Below are 18,721 nucleotides of genomic sequence, written 5' to 3'. Positions count from 1 at the left end.
TAGGAATTACTTGAAGGTGCACAACAACTACATTAATCTATGATGATGATGATGATGACGACGACGATATTGGTTTCCTGCTTTTCCTCATGGCTTGAATCGGGTTACAACACAGCTAAAATACATAGATATACAACCATTAAAATGTCTGTTGTGCAGTTTTCTCTGAACAATTTCCATCTATTTGTAGCTTGTGTTGGATAAACTGTTTAGTAAAATAATAATTGTGCTATGCATATTCATAAATACTGAGCTAAATTGTGACCTCTGTGTGCAGAAATAGCTTCGCAGTAGGACTTGATTACATGTTTGTAAAGCCCTGAATTTCCCAAGTGAAGCAGAAAAGCTGTTGCTCTCTTTAACATTAGCTTTGATTTAAGGATAATGTGAGTTTGTCCTTCCCTTACAGCTTTTGTTGGAACACCTGGAGTGCTTGGTCTCAAGGCACGAACGTTCTCTGAGGATGACTGTAGTGAAACGACAAGCCCAGTCACCATCTGGAGTCTCCAGTGAAGTTGAAGTTCTAAAAGCACTGAAATCTTTGTTTGAACATCATAAAGCACTGGATGAGAAGGTGAGGTTTGTTCTAGGTACTGGTGTGATAGCAAAACCAATGCTTTACAGCTTAACATTATAGGACTACAGGGCTGTAATAGCTTGAAGTAATTACACGCACTCCTAACGCCAGTATCCAGCATTTCTCTTTAGCTATTAAAAGGTCCATTTTACTTTCTAGCATAGAAGAAATTACTTCTGCAGCATACTGTCAAATTGTGTGTTTAAGTATTGCATTTGAACAGTAGTGGTACTCTTGAGATTTTCTGCTGCTTATTATGATAAAAAGATTCCAGGCTTTAACTTCATTAAGGTTCACAGTGTCATGCAATTGCATTTCTTGCACTGAGATACAAAGCTCAGGAGACTGAGTGTGGTTATTTTTTACCTATCCGCCAGATAATGTAGGGCTTCTGCAGTCACTGAATAATTTGTGTTAACACAGTCCCTTTCTCATGCTAGATGGTATTAAGTGTTCATTCTGAGAAGCTCCAGAGGTTAGCTGAGGTTTTTGTTTTTTGTTTTTTTTAAATAACAAACATTTTTTTTCTTTTCCATGTTCTCAGGTGAGAGAGCGCCTACGGGCATCACTAGAACGAGTAGCTACGTTAGAAGAACAGCTGTCTAGTGCCCATCAGCAGGTAAATATGTGTTTCTAGATTTTATAGTGGTATTTTTCAAATGATCTGAGACTACTAGTTCTATCAAGCATTTGCTCTATATCTCTTGCATCACATTTCATGGAAAACTATGTGCCAACAAATGTGTTACAGCATTGTCAATGTCCTTTGGTCATGTACTGTCTTCGGAGATGAAGATGAAAAAGAGAAGCTTGATAGGTTTAGATGAGTGCAACATAGCAGCTGAATAATGCTTCTAAAAGCCCTAGGCATTAAAAAGATAAGCTTTGGGTCATTGTGACGATAAAGATAAAAAAACCCATCAAGACAAATGATTCCCTGTTTCCATTTGTCTTGTACTTTTGTTCCATGAAAGCCTCAAGAGTAAGTATGTATTTAAAATGTATTTTTTTCAGATAAGTGCCCTCCAGCAAGGCCTCTCCCAGAGGGAAGCACCTGTGGGAGAAGATGAAAAAAAGCCTGAAGGCAAAGAACTGGGGCAGAAAAAACTTTGGAAGGTAAGAGACATCCTTTTGGAAAGAAGGTGGTTTTATGATACCACTGAAATACGATGTACCTCACGTGTGACTCAAGTAACCAACAGTATTTATTGAGATCCCTTTATTTGCAGAGAAAATGTGTATTAACTATTTTGGAATTTTGAAGTGATAGAAGGGTTAACGTGTCCAACTGTGTTCAGTTGTAGAGTATAACTTATTCAAATGCCTCACTTCTGGAAAGCACCTCTGCTATACAGTACAGCCACACATGGATGCTTCTATACCAGGATTTTTTTTTCCATTTATTTCTTTGGGAGGTGGTGATAGTCCAAACAAGATAATCTGCTACTTGTGACTCTTTTATATTTTATTCCTACTGTTTCTGTTGCTTTTTTCTAGCAGAAGGAAATTGTTACATGGGGAAAGTTGCACAATGCTTTCTGATTTGCTGCACCAGGAGTTATATGTCTTGAAATATATTTTCTTTAATATTGTCAATGTTCTATTTATACTTTCAGGTGCTGGTCCTTTGACAGATGGGAAGTTTTTAGTTGTATCACTCTGTGACTTATATTCAATTTTTGCTGCTGTGTCGTGCTGAATATTATATACCTTTTGGAACTTAGTTCTTTGTTATGTCACTTGACAGAGACTCCCTAATGGCTCTGTACATGCAGATGATGAGGCAAGCCGTACTGTGGAACTGCAAGAACTTCTAGAAAAGCAAAACTTTGAGCTTGCACAAGCTAAAGAACGTCTAGTTGCTCTTGCTGCCAGTGTTGCTGAGTTGGAAGAAGATCTAAGCACTGCCAGGAGAGATCTAATCAAATCAGAAGAAATGAGCAGCAAGTACCAGAGGGATCTACGAGAGGTTAGAGAACTCTGTTCCATTAGTTATAACACTGGGTGTTCAGTGACAAACAGTTGTGTCATAGCTAGAAATGTGTAAGTCCCTATTTTCTCTAGCTTGTCTAGAAATTTACTTGAGTTTTGAGCATTAAGGGAGTATGATTGTACCTTTACATTGGGAAGGGGTGAAGAGATAGACTTTCATCAGCAGCACTCTCTGTCACTTGGTGGTATACAGAGCAGCCATAGTTCCTTCTTGAGAACCATGGGGTTTTGCCATCATGACACATAATACCCCTCCCCAAAGTAAGGTTGGAAGAGACTGCCAGGGAAGACAAATGGGTGGTGAAGGCAGGATGTGATAGAGCTTGAAATGTTAGATTTGAAAATTAATTTGTTCGTATTAAGTGTTAGACATTAGGAAGTTAATGCATTATCTCTTAACACTAATAAAATACCTTAGTCTATTCTGTTGCTGATAATTAATTTATTGACTGAACCACTGGTTTTTGGAACAGCCTATGGGCTTTATAGAGAACTAGCTGTACCTGGAAATGTGTGGCTGTGGCCTATAGTAATATTTTTTCCTCTTTTCCTTTTTTCATCTCTCTTCTCCTCCTTTTAGTAATAATGATGATGATGATGATGTATTTTCCTTCCTTTCCTTTCCTCTCCCTTCCCTTCGTTCCTTTCCCCTTCTTTCCTTTATTTCTCTCTTTCTTTTTCCCCTTCCTTCTTTCCCTTTCTCCTTTCCTTTGTTCCTTTCTTCTTTCTTTTCTCTTCAGTTGTTCCTTCTTTTCTTTCTTTCCCCCTTCCTTCCCTCTGTCTCCTTTCTCATCATTCTCTTTCCTTTTTCCTTCCCTTCATTCCTTTCCCTTTCTAGTTAAAGCACTGGCTGCTGGCTCCACATGTGGGAAAGGCGCGTTGTGTTCTCTTCCCCCTTCTGGAGTGAGAGAATTGGCCGTCACTCTCTTCTGGAGTGAGAGAATTGGCCGTCTGCAAGGACGTTGCCCAGGGGACTCCCGGATGTTTTGATGTTTTTACCATCCTTGTGGGAGGCTTCTCTCATGTCCCCGCATGGAGCTGGAGCTGATAGAGGGAGCTCATCCGTGCTCTCCCCGGGTGGGATTCAAACCTGGCAGCAACCCAACCTAGATTATATTTGTTTGTTTAAATTTGTTGAACTATCAAGTCAATAAAAGAAAAATATATATTGTACTCATTCTTTTGCTATCTGTGTCTGTTTCCTATGATACATGTGAAATGTTTGCAGTAAAGCTTCCGGAAATAATCAATATAATCCAGAGACTGGTGACTGTTAAAACATCTCAAAACATGTACATTAGCAGCCAGACCTTCCTGATCTTCTATATTGGTGTTATATGCCCAAGTTGCTTATAGTTTATGGTGACTAAGGCGACCCTATAATGAGGTCTTTTGGTCAGATTTGTTTAGAGGGTGTTTGCCTTTGCCTTCCTTTGAACCTAAGGGGGGGTGACTTGCCTGATTTTGGAATGGGAGACCAATTTTGGGTTAGGCTAGCTTGAAGGGGACTCAGTCTGATTTAGAATGGAATCAGCCTATTTATGTGGGGGAATTTACATTTTAAGCTGTGAAGCACTGAATGTAGGAACTGATTGCTATTTGTGGCATTACTTCTAGCAATCTTCTTCATGTAGAGTTTTGACAGTTTCAATGACAGTTTCATACTACTGCAAAGCGAATGATTTCCTCAATGCCTTATTCCCAGGCTTTAGCACAGAAAGAAGATATGGAGGAGAGGATCACCACTCTGGAGAAGCGCTATTTGGCAGCCCAGAGAGAAGCCACTTCCATTCATGACCTCAATGACAAACTGGAAAATGAGTTGGCTAACAAAGAGTCTCTCCATCGTCAGGTAATGAGCTTTGATGCCATACCATCTGAAATACCAGGGATAATCTGGCTAAAAGGTATACAGGATCTCTGTTTGAATACCGATGTTGTTTCTTCAGCACCCTTCTTTTTAACATGGATTCTAGGATTGTTTTTAGATGGCTTTTAGGAATATTTAAAATTATGTATTTTTTAAAATTAGCTTTGTATTGTTTTAATTCATTTTTTATTGTTCATTGCCTTAGGAGCCCTTGTGGGTTGAGAAGTGATATAGAAATACTTCAAATAAATAAATACATATCCAAAGCTGAATGAGAGTTCAGTGCTATGAAGGATTTGTGAAACCTTGCTTTTCTTCAGATATTACTTTGTTTTATAAAAAGAGCATAATAATGTGTTACTGTTCAGTTTACAGAACATCTTGGATGACTAACAAATGAAAAATAAAATAATTGCAAAGTTTCACTGCTACAGTATTTATATAATCATGCATAACTTGACCTTGTGTATACCTTTTGGGGTCAATATTATGGATTTTGAAACCCATGGATAAGCCAAGGTTCATTTTTGCTTATAATGAAAAGTACTTCTGTGGAATGACCCTTGCAGCTTTAGGGGGCCAGTTGCTGCTTCCATTTCCCCACCCAGGCATTCAAAAAGGTATTTTGCCACTCTGTTCAGAGAAGGGAGGTTCCTTTTTAAAATAAAAATTAAAGTACATCATTACCTCTTTAAAAAAAAATGAATCACCTACTTCTTTGAACAGAGTGCTTAGCCTACCCTGGGAGAACCTGAAAGAAGCAATAGCCCCCTCTATTCTCTCAACATTCCTTTGGACATTCTTGGATATATGTACTGGAGAGAGTGTGGCTGTGGTATATGTTTGAGCTGTTTTTAGTGGTCTCAGCTCCATATATTCATTATTGCCTTTATGCCTTTGTCCTTCAGTGTGAGGAAAAGGCTCGTCACCTCCAGGAGCTTCTAGAACTGGCAGAGCAGAAGCTGCAGCAGACAATACGGAAAGCTGAGACATTGCCTGAAGTAGAGGCAGAGTTGGCCCAAAGGATAGCAGCACTCACCAAGGTGAGTGTACCAGAGATGAAGAATGCTTCCTAGTTATTCCTCTTTCCTGAATGGCAGGTCATTGTCTTAAATTTATCTTAAATTTCAGAATCCTTTCTCTCTACAACATTGTTTTGGGACGGGTGATCAAATTTGCAGCAAACTGTACCACTGTAATTCGTCAACAGACCGCTTTACATTGATCAGGGGGGTGACACACAGAATGTGGCTTGGCAGACTGAGGGCTACCTGATTCCTACCCCTGCTATATAGCAAGATTTACATGTTCATCCTGCGCTCTATCAAAGTTATTTTACAAAGTATGTAAAGTTATTTTAGGTTTAAATTCAAATATTCTGCAACATATCACTCCAGCAACATGCTTGAGAGCCTTTTTCTGGCATCCCATTAGTTATCAGCTTCCCAATCTTTGATGAATACAAATCCATCATGGTCATGTCTCACATCCTTGCATTGTGTGGGGACTTACAGCTGACTGTTGTGTACATATAATCTTGCGCAAAAAATATATCTTTCTCCCCTCTAGTTTCCCAGCACTTGTAAATTTTGCTCACTTTTTAAAGAATGTCTTCTCTGTAGGCAGAGGAAAGGCATGGCAGCATTGAAGAACGGCTGCGTCAGCTGGAGACTCAATTGGAGGAGAAGAACCAAGAATTGGCAAGGGTATGTTGATCTCCATGCAGCACACAACCCAGGACATGTCATAATTTCTAACACTTTCCTTACAGGAAACCAGTTTTGGGCAGAATAGTATAACTGGATTGCATTCAGCTATTTATGTTGTTGTTGTTTTTTTCCTTATGGAAGGATTCTCAAAGTATCCAGAGTGATGCAGTGTAGAGGTTTTTGTTTATTGTTGTCATTTGCTTGAAGAAATCCAGCAAAATCACCTCTTTGTATTGCAGAAGTCATTCACTGTAAAAACTTTCAAAATGTTTACCCTTCTTTATATATTACACTCATCAGTTTTTCCCTTGCCATATAAATTTCTGAGGCAGTTGTTGTTGGCAGATGTACATTCTTCTTTGGTCAAAAATTTGATGACTTTTTTCTGCTTCATCTCCATGGTTGTGTAACACCTAGAGATACAGAAATCACGTCAGTCATGTAGTAAGAATTACTTTATTTGATGTTTTAATAGAATCACATTTGAATTAATAGTTTATGAGAAAATGACAAAGATAATTTTTACTAGAACCTTCATAATTATTTAAAAGAAAAGAGTGGCAATGATACAATGGTTGACAATATGTGATTTTCTTATTCTTATATTCTGGAATAAATGTGCACTCAGGATGATCACATGGATCAACCCTAATATTCATAAGAATTGTGCTTTTTCAGTGTATAAGATGGAGAAACAAAACAAATTTTTTGGTTAGTGTTGTACTCTTGGGATAGTTGTGAAGGCATTTGTAAATAAATGGATTATGGATATATGTGTGTGTGTGTGTGTGTGTGTGTGTGTGTAAAATGAAGGGTGATTTTCAATATTGCTATTTTGAGAGATCTGGAAAAGCATCTTGGAATTACTTGACTGATCTTGATTTCGCTTACAGGCTCGTCAGCGGGAGAAAATGAATGAGGAGCATAACAAGCGACTGTCTGATACTGTGGACAGACTTCTGAGTGAATCCAATGAACGACTTCAGCTTCATCTAAAAGAGCGAATGGCAGCCCTTGAAGAGAAGGTATTGCAACTGATCATTTCACCATGCTGTATTCGAGTGGAAAAATATAACATTTTTGAAGATTGGAATTTTGAGGGGAGGGGTCTGAAATGCCACCCTAAAACATTTGAGCTGTGTAATGGATCAAATCATACCTATTCTTGGCCAGTTAATTCTTCTGCTACTATACAAACCCAAGATTCTTGTAAAATAGTGTTAACAATATATTGTTAGTATAGTGTAAATGATTATGAAGACTAGATATGTAGAGAAGGACCCCAACTTTGTTGCTTTGATTCCTATTTTTGCATCCTTGTTTGAGTTAATCTTGTTTCTTACCAAGTATAAGGAATATAGAGCAGTATGGGGTTTGTGTTTTTACAAGGTAGGGTGTTCGTATTTTTTGACTCTTGTTTGAATGCGTCCCATACGCTTTGCAAATCTGTATTTATGCATTGGATTTAGGTTTAAGCATTTGAGAAATGCATCAAAAAGTCAAACTTTGTTTCTGGAAGACAAACATGAGTTCTTAATTGAAAAGATATGGGAGTATTATTGTTACATTCTGTATTTTGTATGTTTGTGAAGGGATAGTGAGGTCTGGTATGGAGACATAAATATTGATAGAATGGTAAAACAATCATAATTTTGTTTTGATGACTGGGCTAACAAACATTTACTCAGCCACCTTCTACCTTGCATCTCAGCTGGACCTTCTGATTGTCCATAATACTCTTTTTTAAAGGAATACAGTGACTGTCATATCAACATGAAGATTGATCTTCACTGGGCAACTCAGTACAAATCAATAGTTCCTTTTTATTCTAAACATCCTCATACAGTTATATCTGTCAGCTCTTGCACATTTTGAAAAATAATAACTGTTCTCAAACAGGAGAAGAATGTCTAATTGGGTCATAGCTGTAGAACTCTGATTGTGGTAAAGCAGGTATTCTTCAGGTTTTTTCCAATGGTTGTGGTGTTGCATACTAAGAATTTCGTGCTACAGATATATATGATAAGAGAACCTGTTATGCATGTAGATCAGGTTGGCCAATTCTCAGGGGTCGAAGCACCTCCCATGGGATCTTGGGTAGATGTATCATTGTTTTAAAATTTATATTGACCAAAAATGGCCACCAATATGCATTAGGCTTGACAAGTCAAGGAATATGAAAGGCACTGCAGACTAATTCAACCAGAGAAATCAGTCATAGCAAAGCACTTGATGAACCAATTTGGACACAGCATATTATTTGAGAGCACAGAAATGCTGTACCACTCTAACAACCACCATGTCAGACCTCTAAAACCTCTAAAATCAGGACAGTAAATAAAGAACAACACTCAGAAAACAAGAAACAATCAGAGCCAGCTAACACCTCCCAACAAAGGATTTCCTCAGGCAAGAAGCAGCCAGACTTTGAAGCTGCAAGGCCATTAAATGCTAATCAAGCTGGCCAATTGCAACATTCACACTTGCCTCAAACAGACAAGAGTTTTTTCTCCCACCCTGGGCATTCCATAGATATATGCACCCCAGTTGTCTAGTTTCCAATAGACCTTACAACCTCTGAGGATGCCTCCCATAGATGAAGGTAAAACGTCAGGAGAGAATGCTTCTGGAACATAGCCATACAGCCCAGAAAACTCACAGGAATCTAGCTGGTTTCTGTTTGGCTTCCATAAAAATAGCATCTCCTGGGCCTGAATTTTCCCACAGGGTTTAAAAACATGGCAAAATTGTTCCTCATGGCCTTTGGCCGTCTTAAGGTGTGAGGGGACTATTTTGCCCCCAAAATATTTTTCAAAAACATTACCATTTTGTGACAGGGTGCTGGGAGGTCCCAGTATCTCAAATCTACTTGGGGGGAGGTGGGGTGGGGTGGATGGGTCCTGCAGTCTACCTATTTCATACCACCGTATACGGTTAAGACTCTTGAATGACAGCACCTGGTGTTTTGAATCATTCTTTTAATTTTCCCAGTTTTATTGTTATCAGAGGTGTTTAAAATCCCCCTTTCTTAAGAGGTAACATTCTTCTTGATCAAAAAATAAGTGGGGGCTAGGTTGATAATCTGGATTATTTTACTAAAATCTGTTGATCAGGACATTTGTCCTGATTTATGTTCAGTCCACTGTACACTGCCATCTCTGTATGTTACTACTATACCTGAGGATGTAATCACAGCATACCTTGATTCATGCTGCTTCGTGTCTACCTTTTCCAGGAAGCACATCTTCAGAAAACTCCTATATAGACATCAAATAGCACCTATGGTAATACTCAGGCTTAGCTCATGGGGAAACTCCAGTACATAATCATGACATTCAGGTTCAGAGGAGACAGATTTTCCATTTATCAACAGGGGTGATGCTCAGTGACATTTATAGTGAAATCTTCCTCTCTAGCTATTGGAACTAGAATTTAAGGCACTGATGGGCCATTAGCTCTAGCATTATCTCATTTATACTGACACTGAAAATAGTGTTTTGCATGCATTACATCCAGGAGTGATGCTGTGGGACATGGAGGAATCATGTTCTGGGCAGAAAGCCTAATTGGTTTCCATCTGTGAAATGGTCTTCTTTTAGTGCTGCCAATTTTAGAAACTTGGCAGGAAAAGTGCTTTTTGGATGAGCTTTGGCACTGATCAGTGTATGACCTTTGGGTCTCTCCATACTATTTCCCTTTCATAATGCTAATTAAACATGTTTAGAAACTGAAAGTATTTCTCTTATACTGTGTTAGTAATTTACTTGTGTAAATCTGCACACAGCTTTCTCTAAGATTGATCAAACTATTTTGCAAAATAACATTTTGTGATATTTCCAACTCAGCCTTTAAAAGCTAACTTCTTCATCTTCTGTCTTGTTGGTAGTGTGCTCTTGCATCCTCATTATAGGCTTCTATGAAGTATTGTTTACAAATTTGGGGCATTGTATGTAGGGAGCTTTCAGTCTGAAAAATCCTGTCAGATTTTCACCCTATAAAGTGACTTGAGGACTTTTATCAGGTTGACCAAACTGGTCTCTTTCTCTCCATAATTACTTACCTTTGCTTTTTAAGAACACATTGTTGCAAGAATTGGAAAATACTCAAAAGCAAATTGAGGAACACCAGCATGACAAGGTAAATGCCACTTCAGGGCATTGCGCGAGGAGTGGCAGGCATGTTTCTTAAGTGCATGTTGCTGCCTTGAAATAGCATGTTTCGAAGCTATCAAGTGATTGTGCTGTGATAGTCAAAATCTTTTATAGCAATGACTGTTTTAGGTCTTTATCATGTATTCCTTTTGATATCGTTTTCTACAAGCGCTTTATGCTTCAGTACACAGGATGTTTTCACAGAAAATTACTTTAGCTTTGGTCTGCCTAGCTGTCAGGACACTACATAGAAAGTACTGTAGAGGATTAAACTGTGAATGACTCCACCTGAGACACTTAGATATGTATGTCTGTGTCATGGCCAGGATTTGCCAAGTGGTGGTAGTAGTGATTTAACTTTCTCCAATTTTCTGTTGATATTTTTGAAGAATTCAGCATATCAGATTCCATTATCAACCCTCCTAATGTAATCATGGCTGTACAGTTAGGAATGCCAACCATTCATTAACAGAAAGAAAGAAAGAATAACTAGGATTTTTTCCCCAAATGATTATTTTGACACAACAGACACTTTTTGCTTGTTTTGATTTTCTCTTTGAGATTGTACTCCTGTTTTAGAAATGTCTCCTGAGATTTCAATTTGTGTTTTGGTGCATGGAGAATAAGTTTCTATTTAAATCATTGCCACTTTATATGCAATTTGCATGTGATGGTGGATGGTGTGACTGTCACAATCACCAACTGAATTGTATGACTGCAGAGATCTATTTGCCTGTACAGCTGATCTCTAATTTGTCCCTAATGAAGAGTATTACATTCCAAAAGCTTGGAATATTTATTGGTTGAAATGTTTTCTCATTCTGTTTGAAGCATTTCCCTCAGCATTTAGCAACAGATAAAAAGCACCCATTCAGCGGCCTTCGATACTGTCGATCACGGTATCCTTCTGGGATGCCTCGCGGGAATGGGACTTGGAGGTACTGTTCTGCAGTGGCTCCACTCATTCCTGGAGGGTCGGTCCCAGATGGTGTCATTGGGGGATGCCTGCTCGGCCCCACAACCGTAGACTTGTGGGGTCCCGCAGGGCTTTGTATTGTCCCCCATGTTGTTTAACATCTACATGAAGCCACTGGGAGAGATCATCAGGAGTTTCGGGGTCCGATGTCATCTGTACGCAGATGATGTCCAGCTCTGTCACTCCTTCCCACCTGTCACTAAGGAGGCTGTTCAGGTCCTGAACCAGTGCTTGGCGACTGTGTCGGACTGGATGAGGGTCAACAAATTGAAATTGAATCCAGACAAGACAGAGGTCCTCCTGGTCAGTCGGAAGGCCGAACAGGGTATAGGGTTACAGCCTGTGCTGGATGGGGTCACACTCCCCTTGAAGGCGCAGGTTCGCAGTCTGGGGGTGATTCTAGACTCATCGTTGAGCCTGGTCTCGGCGGTGGCTAGGGGAGCCTTCACACAGTTGAAACTTGTGCGCCAGCTGCGACCATACCTTGGGAAGCCGGACTTGGCCACGGTGGTCCATGCTCTTGTTACATTCCGTTTAGACTACTGCAACACACTCTACGTGGGGCTGCCTTTGAAGACTGTTCGGAAACTTCAATTAGTCCAATGGGAGGCTGCCAGGTTAATAACTGGAGCGGCATACAGGGAGCGTACCACTCCTGCCGATGCTGCCGAGCACAATTCAAGGTGCTACCTTTAGCCTATAAAGCTTTCAACGGTTCCGGCCCAGCTTATCTGTCCGAACGTATCCCCCATTACGACCCACCTAGAAGCTTAAGAGCATCAGGTGAGGCCCTGCTCGCGGTCCCGTCAGCCTCACAGGTGCAGCTGGCGGGGACAAGAGAGAGGGCCTTTTCAGTAGTGGCTCCTCACCTATGGAACGCCCTCCCCAGTGAAGTCAGGCAGGCTCCCTCCCTCCTATCTTTCCGTAGGAAAGTTAAAACTTGGTTGTGGGGCCAGGCTTTCGAATAACAATTAGCAGCACTAATTATTATTATGTACGCTAGAACTCAATTGACAGACCCAGTCTTTTAGACTTGAACATGCCTATCTGTATTTTATAAGTGTTTTTATGAATATCTAATGTAATTTAATAACTTTTTAATTGAGTTACAATGTATTGTACAATTTTATATATGTTTTTTATTGTAAGCTGCCCTGAGTCCCCTATTGGGTGATAAGGGCGGGATATAAATATTGTAATAAATAAATAATAATTCAGGGATGATAATGCATTTGGATTGATAATCTAAACTGCTTTCCTTTGCGTGTGCCCCCCCCCCCCCAAAACTAAGTTTAGGAGTGTAAATCAAGGTAAGGAGGTATGCTATACAACCTATTTTCAGGAGGTATACTATACAACCTTCTTGGGGGGGTTAATTCTGGCAGTGATTCTAGATTTCTTACAGAATTATCCTGTTGCTAGCATGATCAGAAACATTTTCCAAATAACACCAGATTACAGTTAGTATTCAGTTGATATCCACCATGCTTCATCAAACAGTATGGAACCAGAAAGTGGCAACTTTCCCATCTTCCATGTGCCTTTTGGACTCATGTCATTTTCTTTCCCTTGTTTTGCTTCCAGCATGATTAATCCTACCTTAACCAGGGCTTTGCAGATGTGCTAATTGAATTCATCTTGGTTGGCTATAACTGGCTGTAGAGAAACAATTTCTTGTTTTGTTCTAAACAGAGGAGGCTATCAGATGAGATTGACAAACTGAGATTAGAAATTGATCAGTTAAAGACAAGAAGTGGATCATTCCTTGATAGTGTACATACAAGGTAAGGACACTGTTTTTTTTCCATAGTATCACAAAATGTTTGAAGGATTTCAAACTTTATCTCTGTTAGAAGTGCTATACTTTGTATGTATGTTTCTGTGTATCTAAAACAATATCTGTAATTAATTTATTATTATTATTATTATTATTATTATTATTATTATTATTATTATTATTACAGTAGAGTCTCACTTATCCAACACTCGCTTATCCAACGTTCTGGATTATTCAACGCATTTTTGTAGTCAATGTTTTCAATATATCGTGATATTTTGGTGCTGAATTCGTAAATACAGTAATTACCACATAACATTACTGCGTATTGAACTACTTTTTCTGCCAAATTTGTTGTCTAACATGATGTTTTGGTGCTTCATTTGTAAAACCATAACCTAATTTGATGTTTAATAGGCTTTTCCTTAATGCCTCCTTATTATCCAACATATTCGCTTATCCAACATTCTGCCGGCCCGTTTATGTTGGATAAGTGAGACTCTACTGTATTATTATTTCTAACTCACACCTTTCTTCCTGAAGGGACTCAAAGCGGCTAATTGTGTTAAAATACTTGTAAAATGGTGCAGCGGGTTAGTAGCCAGCTGCAATAAATCACTACTGACCGAGAGGTCATGAGTTCAAAGCCAGCTCAGGTCGGAGTGACCATTAATAGTCTAGCTTGCTGTTGATCTATGCAGCCCAAAAGACAGTTGCATCTGTTGAGTAGGAAGTTTAGGTACCACTTTATGCGGGAGGCTAATTTAACTAATTTACGACACCATAAACCTTCCAGCAGCATGTGGAAGAACGAGGAAGTACTCCATCAAGGACTTGGTGTCATAAATGGATGGTGAAGCGGCAGCTCCCCCTGTGGCCAGAATAGAGCATACTCTCATGATTCCGGAAGCTGGAATGTTAAATTGCCTCTGTGTCTGTCTATATATGTTGTATGTCTAATGGCATTTAATGTTTGCCATGTATTCATTGCATTGTGATCTGCCCTGAGTCCCCTTCGGGTTGAGAAGGGGAGAATATAAATACAGTGTCCCCTCACTTTTCACGGGGGTTAGGTTCCAGGCCTGTCCGTGAAAAGTGGAAAACCACGATATAGCGGCACTATATTTATTTCAATAAATATAGCCTCCCTCCCTCTTTTCCTCTTTAAACATACTGTTCTGTCTTCCTTGTTGTTCCTGGGGCGATGAGGTGCAGGCAGGGTCTACTGGCGCTGCCTGCAGGCGGCTGAGGAGGAAGTGCGGGCCGGGTCACGTGACTCAAACTGGGCCCTTTTGTACCTGCAAAGGGAGGGCGGGCCAGATGAAAAAATCTGCGATACAGCGAATCCGTGGAACCCGAACCGCAGATTAGCAAGGAAGCACTGTACTATAAATAAATAAATAAATAAATAAATAAATAAAATTGTTATTCTCTCACCTTTGAGATCTGAGGCAAAAGGAACTGCCTGTGTTTGGAGCCTACCAATGTTTAATTCAACTTGTATGAATGTTTCTACTATTATATTGTCCCCTGTGTTACTTAGATTAAGTACATTTTATTCCTGAATAATGGCACATAAAAGGTACGCGTTCTGTTCATTGAATGGTTGCATCAAAGTAAACTATTTTGTGATCATATATTGTTCTAGTGAATTTATTAATAAATCATATCTGTGCAGATTTTTAAAACTATTCAAGAACATCTAAATACGTAAGTACCCATAAGAACAAATTTGTATTTTGTGGTATCTTTAGTGTGGAAGGGACGAATTTTCTTGGGGGCTACATTCATTGGTGGAACTAAATATTTAATTTACACCAGTCTCTACTACAAATTCTATTTTAGGGAGGAATTCATCAGTTGCATTTTGGGGGAGGGAACATAGCCTGGAAAATCTGAGAGGGGCAGAATAAGTCCAAGGACCAAAGGCTGCATTCCTACTCATTTGCCTTATGCAGCCGATGATGTCATTGCCTCCCTGTGGTTGTCAACACTTCTCTGAGTTGCTGGCACTGCCATTTTAAGGCCAGTTCATGTGGCAAAACTGAAATGAGTCTCTCATGGTGACATTGAAGAGCCTCAATAACTGTTGTAATGCAGCACTGGCTAAGATAAATTCATAGAATGCCTTGGAATAATACCAATCTGTACATCTTATTTATCACTATTAACTAAGTGGGCAGATTATGTATTGAACTGAGTAGAAGCTATGCTTTCTTTGTTACATGATCAAGCACCACAGTACTTGTTTGAACATGCATCTCCTTGCATCTCATCTCAGGACAAATTTTCCATTTTTTAAATAAAAAAGTAACTCTTTTGTTGTGGAATTATCAGACAGATAGCACTGTTTCAGTATATGTAGGACTAGCTGTGCCCGGCCACGCATTGCTGTGGCAAAGTGTGGTGGTATGGGAAATAAAGTATTGAGGAATCAGTGATAGTTAGTATATGTTATTTCCTAAAGCTTGTGAATATACAATATTTCTGGTTGTTCCTTTTTTGTCAGTTGGACACAAGTATGAATGCTGCAATTAATCACCTTGTTTACATAGAAAAGCCTTGCAGCTTCAAAGGCTGGCTGCTCCCTCCCTAGGGGAATCCTGTGTTGGGAGGTGTTAGCTGGCCCTGATTGTTTCCTTTCTGGAATTCCCCTGTTTTCAGAGTGTTGTTCTTTATTTACTGTCCTGATTTTAGAGATTATATTGTTCTTAATTTTTATATATTATATTTATAATCTTATATTACAGTAGAGTCTCACTTATCCAACGTTCTGGATTATCCAACGCATTTTTGTAGTCAATGTTTTCAATACACCGTGATATTTTGGTGCTAAATTCATAAATACAGTAATTACTACATAGCATTACTGCATATTGAACTACTTTTTCTGTCAAATTTGTTGTATAACATGATGTTTTGGTGCTTAATTTGTAAAATCATAACCAAATTTGATGTTTAATAGGCTTTTCCTTAATCCTTTCTTATTATCCAACATATTCGCTTATCCAATGTTCTGCCGGCCCTTTTATGTTGGATAAGTGAGACTCTACTGTATCTGCTTTGAACTGGGTTATATAAGGCCCCTTCTACGCAGCTGTATAAAATCCCCACTGAACTGGATTATATGGTAGTGTGGACTCAAGATAATCCAGTTCAAAGCAAATACTCTGGATTAACTGCCTTGGCATTCTGGGTTATATAGCTGTGTGGAAGGGCTTTGAGTCTACACTGCCATATAATCCAGTTCAAATCAGATAATCTGTATTTTATAGGCAGTGTGGAAGAGGCCTAAGTGAACCCTCAGCCATTGTGGTTGCTGGCAGCAAGGGGAAAAAACAGTTCTTCCTCTTACTCTAATTTGGACTTTATTTTTCTAGGTTTTTTTGTTTGTTTGAAAGACATATTTTGGATGACTATGTCTTTTGTGGCCAAATTTTGTGTGATTTGGTTCAGTGGTTTTGTTGTTTATTCCATAGTAAAACACACATTACATATACATATATATACATATATATACATATATATACATATATATACATATATATACATATATATACATATATATATATATGAATGATGTGTTTATCTGTGACAGTTTTTTACAGTCAGGAATACTAGCAGTTGGCCAATGTAATATTAACATGTATTGCTTTACTTCCAAACTTTCAGTAATGATAATCACCTCATTGCAAGAGAGGAAAAGGTGGCATGACATGACATTTTTTCTGTGACTCCTAGTAATAAGATGATAAGTCAATTCCTGGATGTTCTACTCTGTTCAGCCATTGTCAATTGTTGGCATTACCAAGTAGAACAAGAAGTTACAAGTAGTGTAGCTGCTGTACTTTGAAAGAAGGAAATGCCATCTTCTTCCACCTTCTTATTTATATACCATAACTTTTGGTTATGGAGCAAAAAAGTGAGAATCTCAAGATGCTTCTTTCAATTTGGATCCATATCGTCTCAGTGTCCTATATGGAGCTAAGGACTGGGGATTCCCTAGTTATTCTTTTCTTTTACTGTGTCTGGTTATTCGTCATAGTTCTCCAGCTTATCAGTGACTATAAATACCCAGGTTTTCAATAATAGATAAGATTTTATGTTTTGCCAGCCATACTGGCAGTGTATAAAACAGTTCCAGAAACTCTCCATACATGGATATGCTAGCAAGTAAAACGTGGTTGTGCTGTGAGCCCAAGAGCTAGATTTGACTAATATGAACTCTTGCTCCTCCATATTTGTGAGAGGCTTCATTGTCACTTATAAGCAGAGAATGGTGTCCCACCCCCCACCCTGCTGGTGCCAAGTTCTATGAGGCCAGTTGGTAGGACTGGAAAGTCTCACATTCACTGAAAAGTCTCACTCTCAGCTGTCACTTTCTCTTTGATCTTGTTCTCTCCAGATTGAAATGGGTCTCATAAACTCAGCCACTGTGATGAGAGATGAATTGCTAGCATGTATGAGAGCCTGAACAAGGCATGTGACCAGCTAGCCAGATAAACATTAAATGTTATTTTAATATAATAGTGATTTTTATTTATTATGATTAAAAGTAAATATGTATACATGACATTCAATTTTATGCTTGCTCTTAAGTAACTACTGTATACCCCAGTACCAAATTCAGTTGACACAGTGTACCTCCTTTAAACTGTAAGTAGCCAATTGTGGGCTCCATACTACGTTCTAATCAAGGGGACAGTTATTGTATAATGTATATACCCTAGACATTTTAGTAATGTATTTAAATAAAAATTAATTATTAAAAAATAGACATTTTAGTTTAAAAAAAATCATCCCCCAAAATCTGGATTACCTTATCTGTGGGCCTATGTAAGTTCTGTTGATTAGCTCTTAAATAAAAAAAGAACTATTGAATTCTGTGTCTAGAGTATTAAAAGGTGAAAACTTAGTCCATCATATGGACTTAAAAGAAGCATTACCTTCTCTGCACCATCACTTTTGACCTTGATTGTCTGAGTGAAAAAATAACAGCAGCCAGGAATTACTGCCCCCCCCCCCAAGGCAATGCTGATGCACAGATTTACCCTCAACTTACACTAGATGACAAAATTTGAAAAAAAATGTTCTTGGTTTGAAAGTTATTTCCTGTTTAATTGTGCAGTACTTTGAAACTTTAGAAGCTTTGATTTTGTGGCTGCTGCAAACTATGTTGAATTGGTTGAAAATCTATCAGATATTCATTGAAAAACCATAGCAAAATGTGCTACAGGATATCCCACAAAAACAAAGTTTTGGCAGTTTAATAAACTTTTTCCATGTTTTATGATAGAACCAATAAGAATATTGTCAGAGTAATTTGCAGCGCAGCAGTAGATGGAGGCAGTGGAATGCAGAACGAAGTGACATCCAGAGACTTTGGTAAAACTATATACAAAGTTTTACTGTACAAAACAAACAGACTTGCAGACAATAGACACAGGACTCTCACTCTAGGCAGACAGAACAGAACTGTACTGATGCAATCAGTAATGCATACATACTTGTGTCTGGACACTCCCTATCTCCAGCCACACATCAAGGTCATCACAGCTTCTTAGCAATTAACTCTTTCCAGACTATAGTACACTCTGGATAATGCAATCAGTATGCAATACTGGAAAGACACAAATTTCATTTAAACACTATCTATACACAAATCCCAC

General features: G+C 38.7%; 1 protein-coding gene across 9 annotated transcripts in view; it reads left to right on the top strand.

Annotated features, from left to right (window-relative positions):
* The window catches only part of ppfia4 (PTPRF interacting protein alpha 4), a 173,250-nt gene that overhangs the window by 95,251 nt on the left and 59,278 nt on the right, over nt 1–18,721 (top strand). For 7 of the 9 annotated variants that reach the window (XM_062979705.1, XM_062979706.1, XM_062979704.1 and 4 more), the window contains 10 exons: nt 410–579; nt 1,127–1,196; nt 1,592–1,693; nt 2,325–2,546; nt 4,275–4,421; nt 5,348–5,482; nt 6,062–6,145; nt 7,042–7,173; nt 10,223–10,285; nt 12,968–13,059. In XM_062979705.1, coding sequence (XP_062835775.1) covers nt 410–579; nt 1,127–1,196; nt 1,592–1,693; nt 2,325–2,546; nt 4,275–4,421; nt 5,348–5,482; nt 6,062–6,145; nt 7,042–7,173; nt 10,223–10,285; nt 12,968–13,059 — 1,217 coding nt within the window. The remainder of the gene's footprint in view (nt 1–409; nt 580–1,126; nt 1,197–1,591; nt 1,694–2,324; nt 2,547–4,274; nt 4,422–5,347; nt 5,483–6,061; nt 6,146–7,041; nt 7,174–10,222; nt 10,286–12,967; nt 13,060–18,721) is intronic. The other 2 variants (XM_062979707.1, XM_062979711.1) reach the window with 1 other exon arrangement.

The sequence above is a fragment of the Anolis carolinensis genome, chromosome 4 (assembly GCF_035594765.1).
Source record: "Anolis carolinensis isolate JA03-04 chromosome 4, rAnoCar3.1.pri, whole genome shotgun sequence".
In the NCBI taxonomy this organism is placed as follows: domain Eukaryota; kingdom Metazoa; phylum Chordata; class Lepidosauria; order Squamata; family Dactyloidae; genus Anolis; species Anolis carolinensis.
This window is presented reverse-complemented; position numbering and strand designations above follow the sequence as displayed.